Source organism: Lygodium microphyllum, chromosome 7 (assembly GCF_053477565.2).
Source record: "Lygodium microphyllum isolate KBCC chromosome 7, Lygodium_microphyllum_v1.1.10, whole genome shotgun sequence".
In the NCBI taxonomy this organism is placed as follows: Eukaryota; Viridiplantae; Streptophyta; class Polypodiopsida; order Schizaeales; family Lygodiaceae; genus Lygodium; species Lygodium microphyllum.
In genome coordinates this window covers 99,291,302-99,308,127 of record NC_141141.1, presented here as the reverse complement: position 1 = coordinate 99,308,127, position 16,826 = coordinate 99,291,302, and the positions used below count along the sequence as shown (strand labels likewise).

Sequence of the window (16,826 nt, the reverse complement as noted above, 5' to 3'; positions counted from 1 at the left end):
ATTCCATCAAGATTGATGGCATTTTCATCCTCTTGAACATGAAAATGTATGAAAATTATTGAAATTCTTGATTCTATCAAGAATTTGGATTTTTCAAGGCTCAAAGGACCTTCTCCAACAAATCATTGTAGACTTCTACTCAAGTATGGGATTCTTTTGATTCATTGGAGCAATTTTTATGATTGGGAATTGAAGTTACATGGAAGCAATCATTGTGGAACAAATTTTTTGTTGAAGCTGGCCTTATGTTCTTGATCCATTGATAATGGATTGTGTTGAGAATTAATCAGTTGTGGTTCATCTACTAATCTTCATCAACATTAAGAGGTAATCCTATTCCTTTCAGCTAAATCTCTCTTTTCATCCTGTTGTTGAACCAGTCCTACTGTTGATAAAGAGAGATTGAGTGTAATAGATCCTCTGAAATCACCATTGAAGAGCATATAGAATTCAACCTAGGACTGATTGTGATTGCTTTATGATTTCCCTTTTCTGCCCATTCATAAATTGATGCCAAATTGAATTGCATAGTGCTACTCACTGCCTACCCAACTTGGAATTTGATTGGATGATTAAACCTTGATGCTATAGGATTGAAATAATGATGAAAATGGTAAGTGGGATATTTGCAAAAGCAGCGAGTCACTGCAAAAGGGTAATGCCCTATCCTTAGCCCTTTCAATTCAATCATTTCCTAATACCCACTCGCATTTCATTGAAGAATCCAAAGACTTTTTCAGACAATGAATAGAATCCCTGTTTGATTAGCCTTTAGAATGTACTTGCCATGTTGATTTCCACAAGGAAAAAGTGGATGCCAAGCGAGTTGGGAAGACAATAGTGAGGTGACCCTCCCTGATTATAACCCTAAAGGGGTGTACAACCTGGCTTGAGAAGGAACTTTGCACACCCCTAGAGTCTTGAAACCCATACGATTTTCAAATTTAGATGCAGGTACATACCCATTAACAGAGGTTGACGATGAGGAAAAAAGACGCTCACGCCCGTCATGTCGTAAGCTCCCCCCCTGTCACGACTGATCGCGCCCACCAGATCTTCGCGCTGCTACGTCAGCTGGCCCCCCCCAACTTCCTGACGGCTCGCAATAGCCCAGCGCCCCGCCTGTCCGCCTTTCCTCTCTGCCCCGACAGTTTGCTACGTCCCCCCCCCCCCCCCCAAACGAATTTGGCCGCCTACTGCACCTTACCCGCCACTCCATCCCCACCCCTGCTGGCCCCCCGCCTGCTCTGCTGTCCCCCGCCATAACCACCTTGGTACAATGGCTTTACTACAGAGGCATTTGCACTCCACATCAGGTTTCTTCGGCACCCAGTCACCCTTCTTTTCCCCGGCTTGGTGATAGAGTATCGCCAGTTGGTGGAAGACTTTGGATAGCTCTTCGGCACTGTCCTTCCCACGTCTTTCGCGGATGCAGTGACAGCAGCAGGAGTCCCAAAGGTACGGGTGGCAGTGAAAGAGGTCCAGAATATCCCACGGCTCTTAGAGATTGAGATGGGTGGGCATGCCTTTAGGCAGTAGGTCATTGTGACAGGGCAGTGCCTGCATTGCCACAACTTTGGGCACCACGCAGCAGTCTGTACACTTTTTGGAGCCAAGGCGGCTTCGCCGACAGGCGCGCAGGTGGACGCTAATGGCTTCACACAGGTTTCACAGACGACAGAGACAGAGATGGCAGGGGAGGCGCAGCCAGCTCCTTAGACCCAACCTCATCAGCAGGGAGCAGGTGGGTGAGCGACCCCCCCTTGGCAAAGCACTCCACAGCCCCCCCCCCCCACCTGCCCCACGCGGCAAGACTGTAGCCCCCCACATCAACCACCCGCGCCATAGACTATCTGACGTGAGATCCCACAGCCCCCACCCCCCCCCCCCCCCCCACTGACCCTGGCCCACAGCCCCCCCCTCCAAGGCCACCAGCCCCCCCCCCATACCTACCATGCACCTCCGTCCATCCCACCATCCCTTGATCCTCCTCCCCCCCACCACCTCCCCTACCAAGCACCCCCCTGATCCGCACCCGGTACAGGTGTTCCCTCCCAGACCCACCCCCCCTCCTTCCACAAGAGGTGATGAGCCACACACGCCTACATCCTCCTCCCACCAGCAGTCTTCCCCCTCCCATACAGCCACCAGCTCATCCGCCCCTACTACCCGTCACACTTTCGTGAGACAGGCACAGCTGTTGCCACAGGAGTTTTTCTGCAATGGCCCATGGTCCTACCTGAGAGTTGCGGAGCGTAAAGAGTTCCCATTACCTCTAGAGATGGGAATCTTCATGGTCCGTAAGTCAAGGAGGGGCAAGGGCCATCTACTAGCACCACCGGATGAACCGAACTACGCCTTTTTTCTTCAGTCCTCTCACTCAGGGGAGTGGACGACTACATAGGTAGAGGAAAAGTTGAAGAGTCAGGTAGCAAACCACATCTCCCAGTGGATGGGAGAAGAAAGACTAGCACTATTTGCACAGCAGTGGCCTGGTTGCATGATGGACATTAACTGGTGGGCTGATGCCAAGGTTCCACACTTCAGCATTACCTTTCGAGCTCCTCCACACTGGAGAGCTCCGAGGGATGTGATCGAGTGGCCCCTGGCAGAAGCGGCCCGTTTCTACCAGCTTACAAAGTCACAACTCTCAGCATGGCTGATAGATGCATTGATAGTACCACCTAGAGCATTTATCACCCCTATGGTCTTGGCCGAGGGCCACTATGAGCGACTGGAGATCGCCATCTAGACCGACGGCAAAGCGTACTTGCATGCCTCATAGCTTCTCCTCCTCATCAGCAGCCTCCACATTGAATAGATGCCTGTTCGGTCAGTCACAAGTCTCTTCATGAGCTTGCACCTTGCATCTTGGAATGTGAATAGTCTCCACTACAGTGGGGCATGCGGTTCTAGGAAGTTGATTGTTCGGCAAGAGCAACAGCCTACCCTTGCCGGAAGGATCGACATCTTACTTCTACAGAAGCATAAGCTCACCCCCACCCAAGCCTAGCAGGTTCGGAAGGTACTTTCGGGCAGCTTGCACACTTACTGGGATATGCCATAGGTGCCCACGGCAAGAGTGGAGACGTATGCACCTCTATTGGCCCAAGTCTCACCACTTGTGTACAAGACCACGGGATGATAGTGGCAGGAAGGGTTCTATGGATCAGATTGGATATTGGGAACTCATGCCTTGGAGTCCTCAATATCTATGCCCCTACGGAGGTTAGGGCACGCAGCACGTTTTGGGTGGAGATCGCGGATGGACTCCCAGAATTGGACTCCTCGATCGTTGGAGGAGACTTCAACAACCTAGAGGCCTTGGAGGACCAACAGGGCAAAGGTAGAAACTACCATGGGGAGGAGCAGGAGGCATGGGAGGTCTTTCTGCTAGCAGTAGGAGCATGCGATGCCTGGAGAGACCCTGCCTTCCATAGGAGGGAGAGTTCGTTGGACTTCTCTTGGGGATGCAAGCATCTAGGTGGAGCCCTGCTGGAGGGGTTGGATAGGTTTTATGTGGGAGAGTGGGGAGGCTCTCGTGGAGGCCAGATTGAGCAGTTGGCAAGCACCACATTGTCCGCAATCATTGCCCGGTTCTCCTGACACTTGATCCCCCATCATCCGCACTAGACGCACGATCCTATCGAATCCCTGACTTCTATAGGAGGGAGGAGGTGGCAAGACAAATAGAGCACATTTGGACCAGAGAGTGGGATAGGAGAAACCAGATAGCAAAGGAGGTTGCAGAGGTCCTAGCCGAGTCGAGTAGAATCTACCAAGAGGCAGTCATACAAGCCATGCACCAAAGCTGGGAGGAGGAGAGAGCACTCTGGCGGGACCTAGCAGCCATGTAGAGATTATTACAGGAGGCACCAAGGGATCCCACCCTCCACACACAGGAGGTGCATGTGCGAGCAGCCATTGCTGGCCTAGAGGACAGGCGCTTGGAGTTCTCTTTCCGAACCTCAGCAGACTTCTGGGCGCGGAAGGGGGACACGATGTGCAGGGAGTTCTTGCAAGTGCACCAGCCTCGCACCGTAGAAGAGTAGATACGCAGACTTCAGGATCAGTATGGAAGGACTCGTTCTAGCCCAGATGAGGTGATGGAGATTGCCACCGACTATTACATGCGCCTCTTCTAACAAGAGACAGCTTCAGCTAGAGGACAGAGATGTAGACAGCACGTCTGGGATCACATCCCGTCCCTCGTCACAGAGGAGATGGGACACTCTCTCCTAGCCCCCTTCACAGAGAAGGAACTAGAGGAGGCCTTCCATACACAGGATGGGCAGAAATGCCTGGGGAGGGTGGCCTATCTAAGGCCTTCTTCACCACCTACTGGGAAGTGGTGAAGGACCCCCTATACTGATGGCCTTTTAGGAGATTTTCACTTCAGGATAGATGCCAGGAGTCTTTCAACAGGCCTTATCAGTCTTCTCCCCAAAGGGGGAGACCAGTTGGAGCTTTCCCAATGGAAACCGATCACCTTTTTGTTAGTGGACTATAAGGCACTAGCAAAGATGATTGGTAGGCGACTACGCCCCGTGCTTCCAGACATCATCCACGACACACAGACAGGCTTTGTCCACGATAGGAGCATCCTAGACAATGTATTTACCTTCTTTGAGGCGATAGAGTGGGCTCAGCATAGTGGGCAGAGACTGGCCATACTACTCTTGGACTTTGAGAAAGCTTATGACAGGGAGGACTAGGATTTCCTAGAGGGAACCATGGTGAGGTTGGGATTCCCCCAAGTTTGGATTTGCAGGGTCTCCACCCTTTACAGATCAGCCACCAGCAAGGTTCTCATAGGCGGAAGGCGAGGGGAGGAGTTTCGAATGGAGAGATCAGTTTGACAGAGCTGCCCCTTGGCCCCATACCTGTTTCTACTCTTTGCGGAGGCGATGTCTCACTTCCTCAAGTCACGTGTGAGCGGATTACGCAGCCTCCGACTTCCAGTGAGAGAGGAGACTAAGTTGTTGGACTCAGAGTATGCAGATGACACAATACTCTACATAGAGGACGATGAGTTGATGCTAGAGAGAGTGAGGCTGGCTCTTGACGTATTCTCTTCTATAGCGGGAGCGAAAATCAACTGGCGAAAGTCAGTTGGGTTCCTCATAGACCCAAACTATAGCACGGAGTGGGGCGTCCACCTGGGATTTAGATGAGTGAGCTATGGTTAGACCGTTCGGTACCTAGGGTTCCAGGTGGGACTCGACATCACTCCTGCCCAGTAGTTTCTTCCTGTCCTTGATTCTATTCGGAGGAAACTAACCTACTAGAGTCGCCTCTCACTAGCCAGCCGAGCCCTAGTGGTCAACCAGGTACTCCTAGCGATGGCCTAATACATCACCTCGTGTTGGTGCTTCTCCTCATCATGCATAGTGCAACTCCGCCGCCCAGTGCGGAACTTCCTTTGGTCAGGGTCAGATGGTTCCATGGACTCCTGGGCCAAGGTGGCGTGGGCGACCATCATATGGCATCAGTCAGAGAGAGGACTTCGGATCATAGACCTAGAGTATCAGAGTATGGCCCTCTTGGGCAAGCTAGTAGTCCACGACCTCCCACCAAGAGGGCAAACCTGGAAGGTCCTATTGCAGGAGGGTCTTTAGGATTGTAGACCGAGGCTTGGCGGTGAGTGGAGGCCATCCTTGAAATGGATCTCCACGTCAGCCCAAATCACTACCCCCACATCACCTTTCCTACGCAGCTTACTCCGCGTGTGGTAGGGCCTCCGTAAGGCCCTAATCTAGAGTCCCCCAAGCTGCCAGGAGGAGATAGACAGTTAGCCGGTGATCTGGAACCCCCAGGTCAAAGATAGGAAAGGTGAACAAATCAGCGAGCGCCCCCACATCCAATGGGCTGGTTGGGAGGCTGGCCCCGGCTCGTAACATCAGGCCATGGCGGGAGGTGTACAGGATGGCGGATGAGGAGATGCTGCAGCGTGTATCAGGTTGCTAGAGAGGAGTGGAGTTGAGGAGAAGGGAGATAGACGCAGGAATACATCTGGAGTGGCTTGCTCCCCCGATATGAGAGCTAATTGAGCTCGGGGAGGTATGGGCAGCTAGGTTTTTACCAATAGGTATCCCTCTACAGGTGGCACGTAGAGTGGGCGGCGCCCCACAGGGGACTTTCTTCGCCGTGCACGAGGGGGGACATTTGGCCCTTGACAGAGGGCAACAAGATGAGGGGATAGCCGCCCTTTCGTGGAGGGGGATTCGAGTGGTGGGCCTTCAGGGGAAGACATGGCAATTGGATCCCTATGTTTTCTGGAAGGAGCTCACAGAGTGGCGCCTCTGGATCTGGGAGGGCAGACCACTTGATGAGTTGGAGTGGGATCCAGAAGAGTGGCTATGGCCGGCCACTACGGTCGCCAAGAAGCCACCCAAGTTCCTAGAATACAATGCCAGGATTGGCAGACATGTACTGATGCAGGAGGATATGGATTGGGCACCGTCACGCAGCAGGCACTGGGCAAAGCACAGCATCACAAAGCCCTTCCGACGTTCCTTCTGGCGCCACCTATGGGATAGTTGGAGGTCGAGGAGGGTATTGTATTTTTTATGACTGGTGGCACATGGAGGCTTGGCAGTGAGAGGCTAGCTTGCCCAGATGCAGGAGGGAGGTTGTAAGAGCTACACACAACAGCCTCTGGAAACCCCAAAGCACTGCCTCAGGTCATATGAGGTGGCGCAACTCGTGTGGAGAGGAGCATGCCGCATCCTTCGCCGTATAGCACGCAGTCTTGGATGTATCTCATGGGGAGCTTTCTATTGGGAGGCAATCAGCTAGGGCCGTCACCTTCTGTATGAGACCGGGATGCAGGACACAATATTCATTATTGAGGCAGGATCATGCGCAATGGTGGGTCTGGAGGCTCTACCCATCCGCTAGGTACTGGAGCCCACAGCAGACTGCTCGGAGGTATGGGAGATCATAGGAAATCTTACTGGATGGCATATCTGGAAGGAGCGGTGTCAGGAGACTTTCGGCGGAGAGAGACTTTCAGCACAGGCGACATTAGCAGAGCTCTAGACCTCCATCATCCACTCCCTCCATGGCCCATGGAATCAAGTGCAGGGTGAATCCAGGGATCGTCAAGAGCTCCGCTGTCATTTCATGCGCACTTGGAGCGGCCAGAATCTATTTTTCATGATGCAGGCAGACAACCCTAGTTGGCGATATACCCCCCCCCCCCCCCCCCTCCCCAATGGATTCTTGCCCCTATCCCCCCCAGACCACCTTGAGAGGCTTGTATACATGATATCCTTGTGATTTCGCATCAGCTCCGGCTAGTCTGTTGATCATGAGCACTCTGATGTAATCAGTTTTTTGAGTAATATAATCAGCGACATTTTACTTGCAAAAAAAAAAAAAAACAAAGGTTGACAATAGTACAGCAATGATCAGCCCTATTCACAGAACTACAGGTGGTTGAAGCTCCATAGGAACAATATTGGAAGAGGTGCAGGGCATCTCATATTCTCTAGATTCCTACAGATGGTCACACTTTCACAAGTTTATACAAGTACCCACCATTTCATAGGTCATTTTTGAGCCTTATAGGTGTCCCGTAACCCTCTCCAAGTTGCTACAGGGATTATTCTCACATAGGGAACTCCCACAGGGTCAAACAGGGCACTTACAGGTTGTGGATAGGATGTAGGAAACTTATGTTCAGCACTGAAGATCCCATGATCCAAGGTTGTCCACGTTTAACGGACGGGTCAACTCATCCAAACCATCCAGTACCGTCTGCCATGTCCGATCCCGTCCAGACCTGTCCGATCTGTTCCCCACCCAAGTTGCCCGACTACGCCGACTGCACCTTCTCCAACGGTCGACCGCCATTACCTGTACTGTGTATGCCTACAGCCAACAAACGGTCACTTTTTTTTACAGTTTCCCCCCATTTCTTTCAACGCTTTCTTTTCTTCTTTTCTTTCTTGAATCTTCTCTATTCTTCTTTTCTTTCTTAATAAGTTTAAAAACTCTCTCTCCTTTCCTCTCCCTCTCTCATGATTCAAATTTCATCCATCTCTCTCTCTTATATACACACAATGCCACCATTCAAATTTCAGAATTTCTTTTTTTTTTCGTAAAAGGTAAATTTCAGAATTTCTCTCTCTCTCTCTCTCTCTCTCTCTCTCTCTCTCTCTCTCTCTCAACCCTAAACCCCAAAGCACTCTCCCTTTCTCTAAAAATCTTCCCCCCTCCCCCAACCATCTCATTCATCCTTTCAAGTTCTCCACCCCTCCTACTCCTTTCAAGCTCTCCATCCATTCTACTCTCTCAAGCTCTCTCCTCACTTAACCTCTCAACCCTTCCAACCTCCTCCTCCATCAAGCTCTAGCCTCTCTCTACTCATAGTTGTCAGGTACGAAAGGTATGATACAGTACGGTACGATCAAATACAGTACTAAATGGTACCTTATGATTTTATAAGGTATGGTACAATATTAGTATGAAAAAAAAAAATTTAGGCGATTTTTAAAATAATAAAAACAATAAATCATTAAATGATAGAATACATGTTTAAAGTGGAAATAGCCATTTCATTACAAAATAAGATGAATACATGAGGGTGACCATTGCGGTCGCATAGGCTGTGCAAAACATGTGATACAACTACAGTCTAGTATATATCTGATACAAATAAGAGAGAGACCTATGAATCTATAATCACTATCATCATCAACATCAGAACCATCTGAGTGCTTATCAAGAGAGTCTAAAGATGACTCTTAGGCATCGAATGATGAGACACACTCATACTCATCCTAATTGATGAGGTTACGATCATCGATTTGATGGTTCCCTAGGTGGCGGCTGTGTAGGCAAGGGGGGGATGTCATCATGAGGCACAGGATGTGAGCTACTAGAGCCCTGCCTTACATATGTTTGCAAGCCACTCGAACCACCCCTCCTTGATGTCCGAGGGCATCGAATGACCATGCCCCTGCTATACCATCTACTCGAACTCCTCACCCATGAGCACGCTGGCTGTGAGTGTCACGAGTATTTGCTGCTATAAGCTCTCTATAGAGCTTTGCAAAAATCATCTCCTCCTCATCCTCCTCCTGATGTACACTTGAAAGAGTGTCGCCCGTCAACTTGAATGTATCAACATTCACCTACACAATGCAGTGATGTATGTAAGATTCTAAATGCTAAAGTCTAAATTGTAAAGTATAAACTTCAAAGTTCAAAGTTTAAAACAACATATTTTAAATTTTATGGTCAACTATTTAAACTTTACCTACTTCGCACTACCCATGCTCATCATAGCCCTCATCATGTGTAAGTTAGTGTGGCAATAGACTAGCCGCTCTAACTGTCGTGTACTAAGCCAATTGGGAATCTTTGTGTGATTGAGAGAATAGGCACTCCAATTTCTCTCACATGCACCCGAAGAGTAATCCTAGGCAAAGACCCTCATGGCTAAGGTATGAAGGATCTCCAATGGGTATCCAAAGTTTTGCCACCAAAATAAAGGCTTCACGAGTGACTCTCTCCTCCAACAAGTGGGAGAAGCGAAAGCCACATGCCCTCTTTGATCTGCATAGCATCCTAGCTCCTCCAATACTGCATTGTGGTCATCCACAGGGACCATGCGAGTCAAATAAGCAAGCTGGTCCAAACAAAACTCTCTATCATCCATGACCGTCGGTGACTTATAGGCCGGATGTACCAATGCAGCAAGACCATGGATAGGCTTATGCATCCATGCATGTCTCCTCTCTCTGCTATCTCTAAAACATGTGTACGCTACTATGTGATCATTGTACAAGCCCATGGTGGACCCCTCGCAATCACTCGTACATAACACCTTATAAAAGGGAGTCACAACAATAACAATGGCATGGAATTTTTACCAAAATTGCTCAACCTCAAGTGCTTGTGCCTTAATGAGCAATAATGACGCTCCAACAATAACCACATGTAAGCAAGTGAGTTGAAGAAAACTTTTTCAACTCTAGTGTGCTATGCACCTCTTCACCCTCTTGAGCTTCCCAATGTCCTCCATGGGCAAGTCCAAATAATGACTTGTACATGGAGTCCACACAATTGTGGGAAACTCGGCCTCAAGCAAATGGCCCATGCGCCGACAATTCGATGCATTGTTGGTAACAACTTGCACCACATTTGAGGGACCCACCTATAACCACAATTTACAATACAAGTAAACTAACAAATTAACAATACTTGGAGATTAGAGAGAGAAACAGAGAGTTGAGCCTTTCAAGTTTCAACTTTTCAGATTCAAGAATGAAGAGAGATGGGGTTTGGGATTGGGGCTCGGGGAGAAAGAGAGAATCGAGATAGATATTAGAGAGAAATTAGAATAGTGGGTCATTATAGCCCGTTATTTTCTTGAGGATCACGGGCTTGTGCATGGTAATACCCAAATTCGGAGCTCTTGGTGGCATGTTCTTAATACAGGCTCTCGGTTTTCTAGTCCTTCCTCATCCCTGCTTGCTCATTTGGTATGCTCTTGGAAATTGGTTCTCCAAAAGGCTCGGTGGCATCCAGCGGAGGACCACTTACATACTAACTCTTTTCAACTGCAATTGTTGGTAGCCTTGCGATTACTTTCTTAGGAAGGCAAACATGAGCTCAGACCAAAATTTAACCGCATGGCACGTTTAGGCTTGACTTCAGTTGTTGCAGATGCCACCCTTGCCAGTCGCAATGTGTTTATATCGTTTCGTACAACCAGGAGGCCTTTCAGAATCCCTCGTGGATACCGTGATTTATGGGAACAGCTTTTGCTAGTGCTCCAGAGCAGACAACCGTTTCTTGCCCTTACTTTCGATCATCCTTGGCAGGACTAGGACCTTGCAGGTTGGTTGAATTTGGAAAAGGCCTCAGCTAACCAGGTGTATCATCTTTTGATCAAAGATCATCAATGGCTGGTTACTAAAGCTAATATTGTATGGGGATTGCATAAATCTCGGTCATGGTGGAAGGCAACTGTGATGGAGGGCTGGTTGAACAAGACACCTTTCAAATGCAAGGTCTTTCTTTGGAGGGTGATGATTGGTGGTCTTCCTCTTGCTTCAGCCCTTTTCAAGCGTCGAATCTCTAACGGCAATTGTTTCTTTTGCACCAATAATGTGAAATCAGCCCGTCATCGATTTATTTCTTGCCAATATCTAGTCACTCTTGTCAGCGGTTTGGCAAGCAATGGTTGGTTTCTCGCTAAGCCCTTTTGATTGGGTTTTTGTACGGCCCAAATACCCCACACCGGCACAGTCGCATATGAAGATCTTATTTCACTTTCTTAGATACTGGGGCTGCTGGCACAATTGGACCACTCGGAATGCCTTTCTTTTTGATTCAGCCTCTAATGTTCCGGGACATATTGCGAGGCTTAAAGGTCTCCTGCATTGGCAAATAGATCTCATTCGCCACTCTGACTTACTCCCTCGGGAGGACTTACTTCCCTAGCATATGGCAATTTCCTCTGCCTCTTTGCCATGTCTTTTATAACTCGATGGCTTAGAGCCATCATGTAAACTTGTACCTTTTTTTCGTAATTAATGCAATTACCTTTTACGGAAAAAAAATTTAGAATAGGGAGATAGATAGTTATGCATAAATCAATTATCATAATGAAATAAAGTGAAATTTTTTTAAAAGGCAATGTATACCTCAACGATAGCTTATCGAATGTGGTGGTAGATGAATGCATCCGTCGTTTTCCTGTGTGCCGGTTGGGTGAAGTATGGATGCTCTATCCTATCTAATGGATAGAGTGACAACAAAAAAAGAGGAATCATCAACATCCTCGTCTCTTACCCACTTGGGACATACTTCCTATGAGTGGTGGATGTGGGCACAAGGGGAAGGAGAACCACGGGCTCGCCCATGTATCGACACATACAGCAAGCCATCGTTGAGATAATACTTCTAAATCCATTATTTTGTAATCTCTCTTTTCTTTTTATCTCCCAAATTTATTCTAATTTCATCATGTATAATCTTGTAGGTTGGGCCACAAAATGTAGTGCAAGTTGTCACGGACAACGCCTCGAATTGTGCATCTATGGGATGGAAACTTGAGACCGAGTTTCTGTCCATAGTATGGACACCATGTACTACACATTGTCTAGATCTTCTTATGGAAGATATGAGCAAGTTGGAGTGGGTGGCGAGGATTGTCAATGATACTTGCACAATCGTTGGCTTTGTTAACTCCAAGGTCCGAGTTCTTGCGATTTATCGCTCATACTCGAACTTGGAGTTGAAGACTCGGTTTGCGATCATGTGGCTTCTCCTCGAGTGTCTCTATGACGTGCGCAATAAGCTACCAAAAATGGTCGTATCAGATGAGTTTAAGGAGTGGCTTAAAGGGGAGTCCACATCAACCAAGTGGAAGCAAAGGTCGTTCAAAGAATTTGTTTAAAGGAGGAATTTTGGATGGATATGAGAGGCATTGTCCTTGCCATCACTCCCATCAACAAGGTGCTTCGCATGACGGACATGGACAGGGCTATTAATAGCTCAGGTCCACCACCATGCGGCTATGAGGACACTCAGGGGAGCATTTCTTTTCTCATCACTGGACAACATTGGAGCAAGATCCCTACCCCAGACTACTCACAGACACAGTGAACTCAGGGACATTTTCACAGATGGGAGTTGATTTCCACAATTATAGCTTGGTACATATGGACTGCGAGATGTAGCCAGGTCATTGATCTTCATGATATACCCACTAGAGAGTCTTTATCGAGGATTTGGACAGAGATAGTCCACACTCCGTGGGAGATGGGAAAGGTTGTACGGCAACTCTGAGAGGATGAGAAAGAAAAGAGAGGCTTTCCTGCGGATTTGGGATTCAAACATCTTTCATACTACCCCTCAGATGGTCTCGCACTTTAGGCCACCAGATTGGTTGTTTACACAACCATTGTATCTTTGATGTACTTAGTTACTCTTCACAGAGTTTCTTGTACTTTGTATTTACCTTAGGGGGCTTTCTCCGAGGTGTTATTAATAGAATTCTCTTTTCTTGAAAAAAAAAACATAGACTTAAAATTATATGTATTTTTTCTTTCATTGGACGTAGGTCCAAGATTTATTAGTCCGATTACTACCATAGTAGCATCGGACTGTACTAATCGGACACCATCAGATGTGAAAACCCTGATCCTATCACAAAAAATCCTATACCGATCCATATTAAGAACTTGATAGCTCCTTATGAAGAGGGGATCCTAAGCTTTGATTTGAATCAAAAATTTCCTTGATCTAATATCGGAAGCTCAAGTTATTGCTGATTTACTGGCATAGGTATAGTGAGACAACATCTAGGGTGACACTGTTTATCATTGTTTCATCTAAAGTCTCCAACCCAAGTTTATATCTTTTGAAATCTTGTATATTCCCATATAATAAGCTTCCCATTGAGCTATTAAGTATTGGGATCGGTGCTATATTCTAAGAGAAACAGGGGATTTATTGCCAAATTATCTACTACTACAACATTGTTTTCTAATGGCCAGGAATAAGAAGAAAGACCCTATTACTAAAGTATTAAATGAGGGTGTTAGGAACTTCCAAGAGGATCAAAATTACACAAATGAAGCTAATAATTTTGAGGAAATAGATGAGGACCTAAGCATTGGAATTGCTTATAGTACACACCAAGAAAGGGATGACAGACATAAAGTACATGCAGTGAATGATTACTTATTACTGTCAAAAGGGTTGAAACATGTGAATGAAGGCCTTCTCAAGAATTGAAGACTTTGAATGAAGGCTTAATACATACGAATCTAAGTTTTTTGCAAGGGATGGCACAAGTAAATAAGGGTATCACTGATCTTCAGCAAAGCAACAAAACTTTATTTCAAGAACTCATTTTAGCCATTAAAAAAATTGGTAGCAAGCCACAAAGGGAACCTCAAACTATTGAAGATCCGCATGCAACCTCCAAACAAAGAAAGTTCTTAGTCAGCTATGCATACTTTTGAAAGAGAAGAACCATCAAGAGTGAGGGGTAACCATCTCTCTTCACAAGTCCATGGCATTCATACCACAAGGCCTCGGTCACAGCAACCCAAAAGATAGTCTTAGACATGAAGAGGAACAAGACAACAATCGAGAATGATGATTATCATGGATGTGACCCCTTCTACAAGTCTTTTTACTATCAGCCCTCTAATGTGCAAAAAGGAAATGCAGTTGACAATTAAGTTCATGAAGGTGAAAGAAATGATGGGAAAAGATCGGCCCATGATCTTTCAAATAAAGAGCATGTTTCAAACGGTCAATCCTCATCTCATGGTTTTGGGCAACCTACTTTTAAGTAACACTCTTGGAACAAAGATTCATAGAAGTAACATTCTTATGGACAGCCATCTTACAATGAAAAGGAGTATAAGAAAAATATCAACATCACTAATTTCAAAGGAAACAATGCTTCACCTTCGGAATGGGAGGAATGGATTAACAAGCTTTGTACTTCATCCTTTATCCTTGAAGTGAAGAAGCCAATATTTATTTTACAGCTCTTCATCTTGAAGGTTACGCTCATGCTTGGTGGCGATACATGTGCAAGATTGGGCAATACTTTCTCACTTGGGAGGAGTTCAAGCAAGCAATGATTGATGTTTTTGTTTCCCCTTTGGAAAAAGAAAGGCCTCAAAGAAGATGATATGCATGTGCTCAAAGAGGGATGTCCGTTAGAGACTACTCAAACATCTACTTGAATCTCTCTATGTCAAAGGCATTTCAGATTTTGCTAAGCTGAATAAATATATTTTTAGTCTTAACCTTGCCCTATTATTGGAGGTGGGAGCTCAACAACCAAAAACCTTGCATGAGGCCATACAATTGGCTAAAAAATATTCTTTGAAGTACAAGAGATATGCAAGAAATTTACAACTAAGCAGTTTGGGCAATAACTTTTCCAATCAATCTATAAAATATGGGCAAGTTCTCAGCCAATCAAGAGACACTTTCAAGCAAGAAAATGGGGTTACAACAGTCATATCAGTTATAACAACAAAGTGCCAACTTTCCCTACTGTTTGTGCCTCAAAACGGGGTAGAAATTATGCACAAAAGCAAGGGCAAATTTTCAAAAATGTGGGTGAGACAAGAGGCAAATTTTAAGGGCTAAAAGTGCTTCTATACTGTCCCAAAATAGTTCTAACAACAACTTTCTTCTTCACGATAAGCTTAGGGAAATGCACACCAAAGGATTATGTTTCAAATGTGGGGAAAAGTAGTCCCAAGACCATAAGCTAAAGTGCAAAGTCAAGAATTCTAAAATCAACATGGTAATCACTCAAGATGTGGAAGTTGAAGGAAAAGAGGAACAAGAGGAAAATTTACTGCAAGTTGATGCTTATCCAATGGTGGAATAAACTCATGAAGAAGAGGATGCCACTAATGAAGGATTCTATGATCGTACAGACGGGTTTCTATTTGATCCAAGTGGCACTGGTGATTTTTATTTTTCCTTGTGTGCTATTTCACATGATGCATGGACAAGATTCAAAGGAGAAAGTACACTTAGATGTAAAGGTATCACTAACGGCAAGATTGCACATATTCTAGTAGATACAAGCAGCACTCATAGCTTCGTTAACACCAAATCTTTGACTAGACTGAAATTGCTATCCATTGACATGAAAACATCCTTACGGATATGGTGCATATGAGTCTAGTAAAGAAGTGTGTCCATGTACTCCAATTGAACTATTTCCCTCTTGCACAATACAAGTGGATTCGATCACTTTGAATATGGAGCCTATTGACGTTGTTATCGATTGTAATTGGCTAAAAACCCTTGGCAAATTTACTTTCGATTTGAAACAAATGCAAATGGAATTTAATTGGCAAGGGAAGCACATTGAATTGAATGGCATCGACCACAAACATATAGAAGTCATCTCCATAAAGAAATTGCAGAAGAAAATCAATGCCAAGTCATGCATCTTCACTCTTTTGCTTGCGAAAGTAGATGAAAAGCAGCCACCAAATCAGCCATCTTCTCCTCCAAAGAAAAGGGATCCAAGATTGGAAGAGCTATTGGAGGAATACAAGGATTTGTTTCAGCCACCATGATCTTTCCCTCCAAAGCGAGAGGTTCTAATGACAGGCGGCAGGGTGGGGGGCATCAGCAATGTCATGCAAGATGAACAGCTTGACAGAATTACATACTTAGAAAAAGTATCCCATATTTGGTTTGGCAACTTGTTTGAGAGTAATCATATAACAATGAGATAGTGTTTAAAGTGAAACAATCGCTTGTGTGAAAAAGTCAATAGAGTAGTATGGCCAGTTCAATGTGATGATCTTGACAACTTGCACAACACCAAACAACGAACTAACACACAATCAGTTATACACGAGTGAAGAAAGGAAGGACAAATTGTTGCTTTTTAATCATAACAAAAGATACCCAAGTGAAGGAAACAACACTCAGACCAACCTACAACAGGCCCAAAAACAGGTATTTTTGATATGACTTAGGCACATTGAAAACCTAAATGGAGGGCATCTTTTGAATGCTGGAATACAACAACAGGACCCTGTACAACAATGCAAAGCTTCCCTCAGAAGTACTACTTCCAGGATACACAACACATTGATGCCAGAAATACCTTATTGTTTCTGATTTTGGGACTTCAACTTCAAAATTTTATCACGTGCCTCATAAAATGCCAGAATTTCAGCATCAGTTGTTGGGTTTCCCGTAAGTAAAGCTGCAACTTTTTTACTCTGGGCAGTAGAGCCTGAAGTTTGACAATCACCAACTAGAGGTAATCTGTACCCACTCTTCTCTGTTCAATTCAAGCATGG

The 16,826-nt window shown here is 45.9% G+C and overlaps 1 protein-coding gene across 1 annotated transcript in view; it reads right to left on the bottom strand.

Moving 5' to 3' along the window:
* Positions 1–16,826, bottom strand: part of LOC148033751 (uncharacterized) — a 241,557-nt gene that overhangs the window by 66,709 nt on the left and 158,022 nt on the right. Inside the window, exon 16 of the mRNA XM_087681741.1 lies at positions 16,628–16,807. Coding sequence (XP_087537867.1) covers positions 16,629–16,807 — 179 coding nt within the window. The 3' untranslated portion in view covers position 16,628. The remainder of the gene's footprint in view (positions 1–16,627; positions 16,808–16,826) is intronic.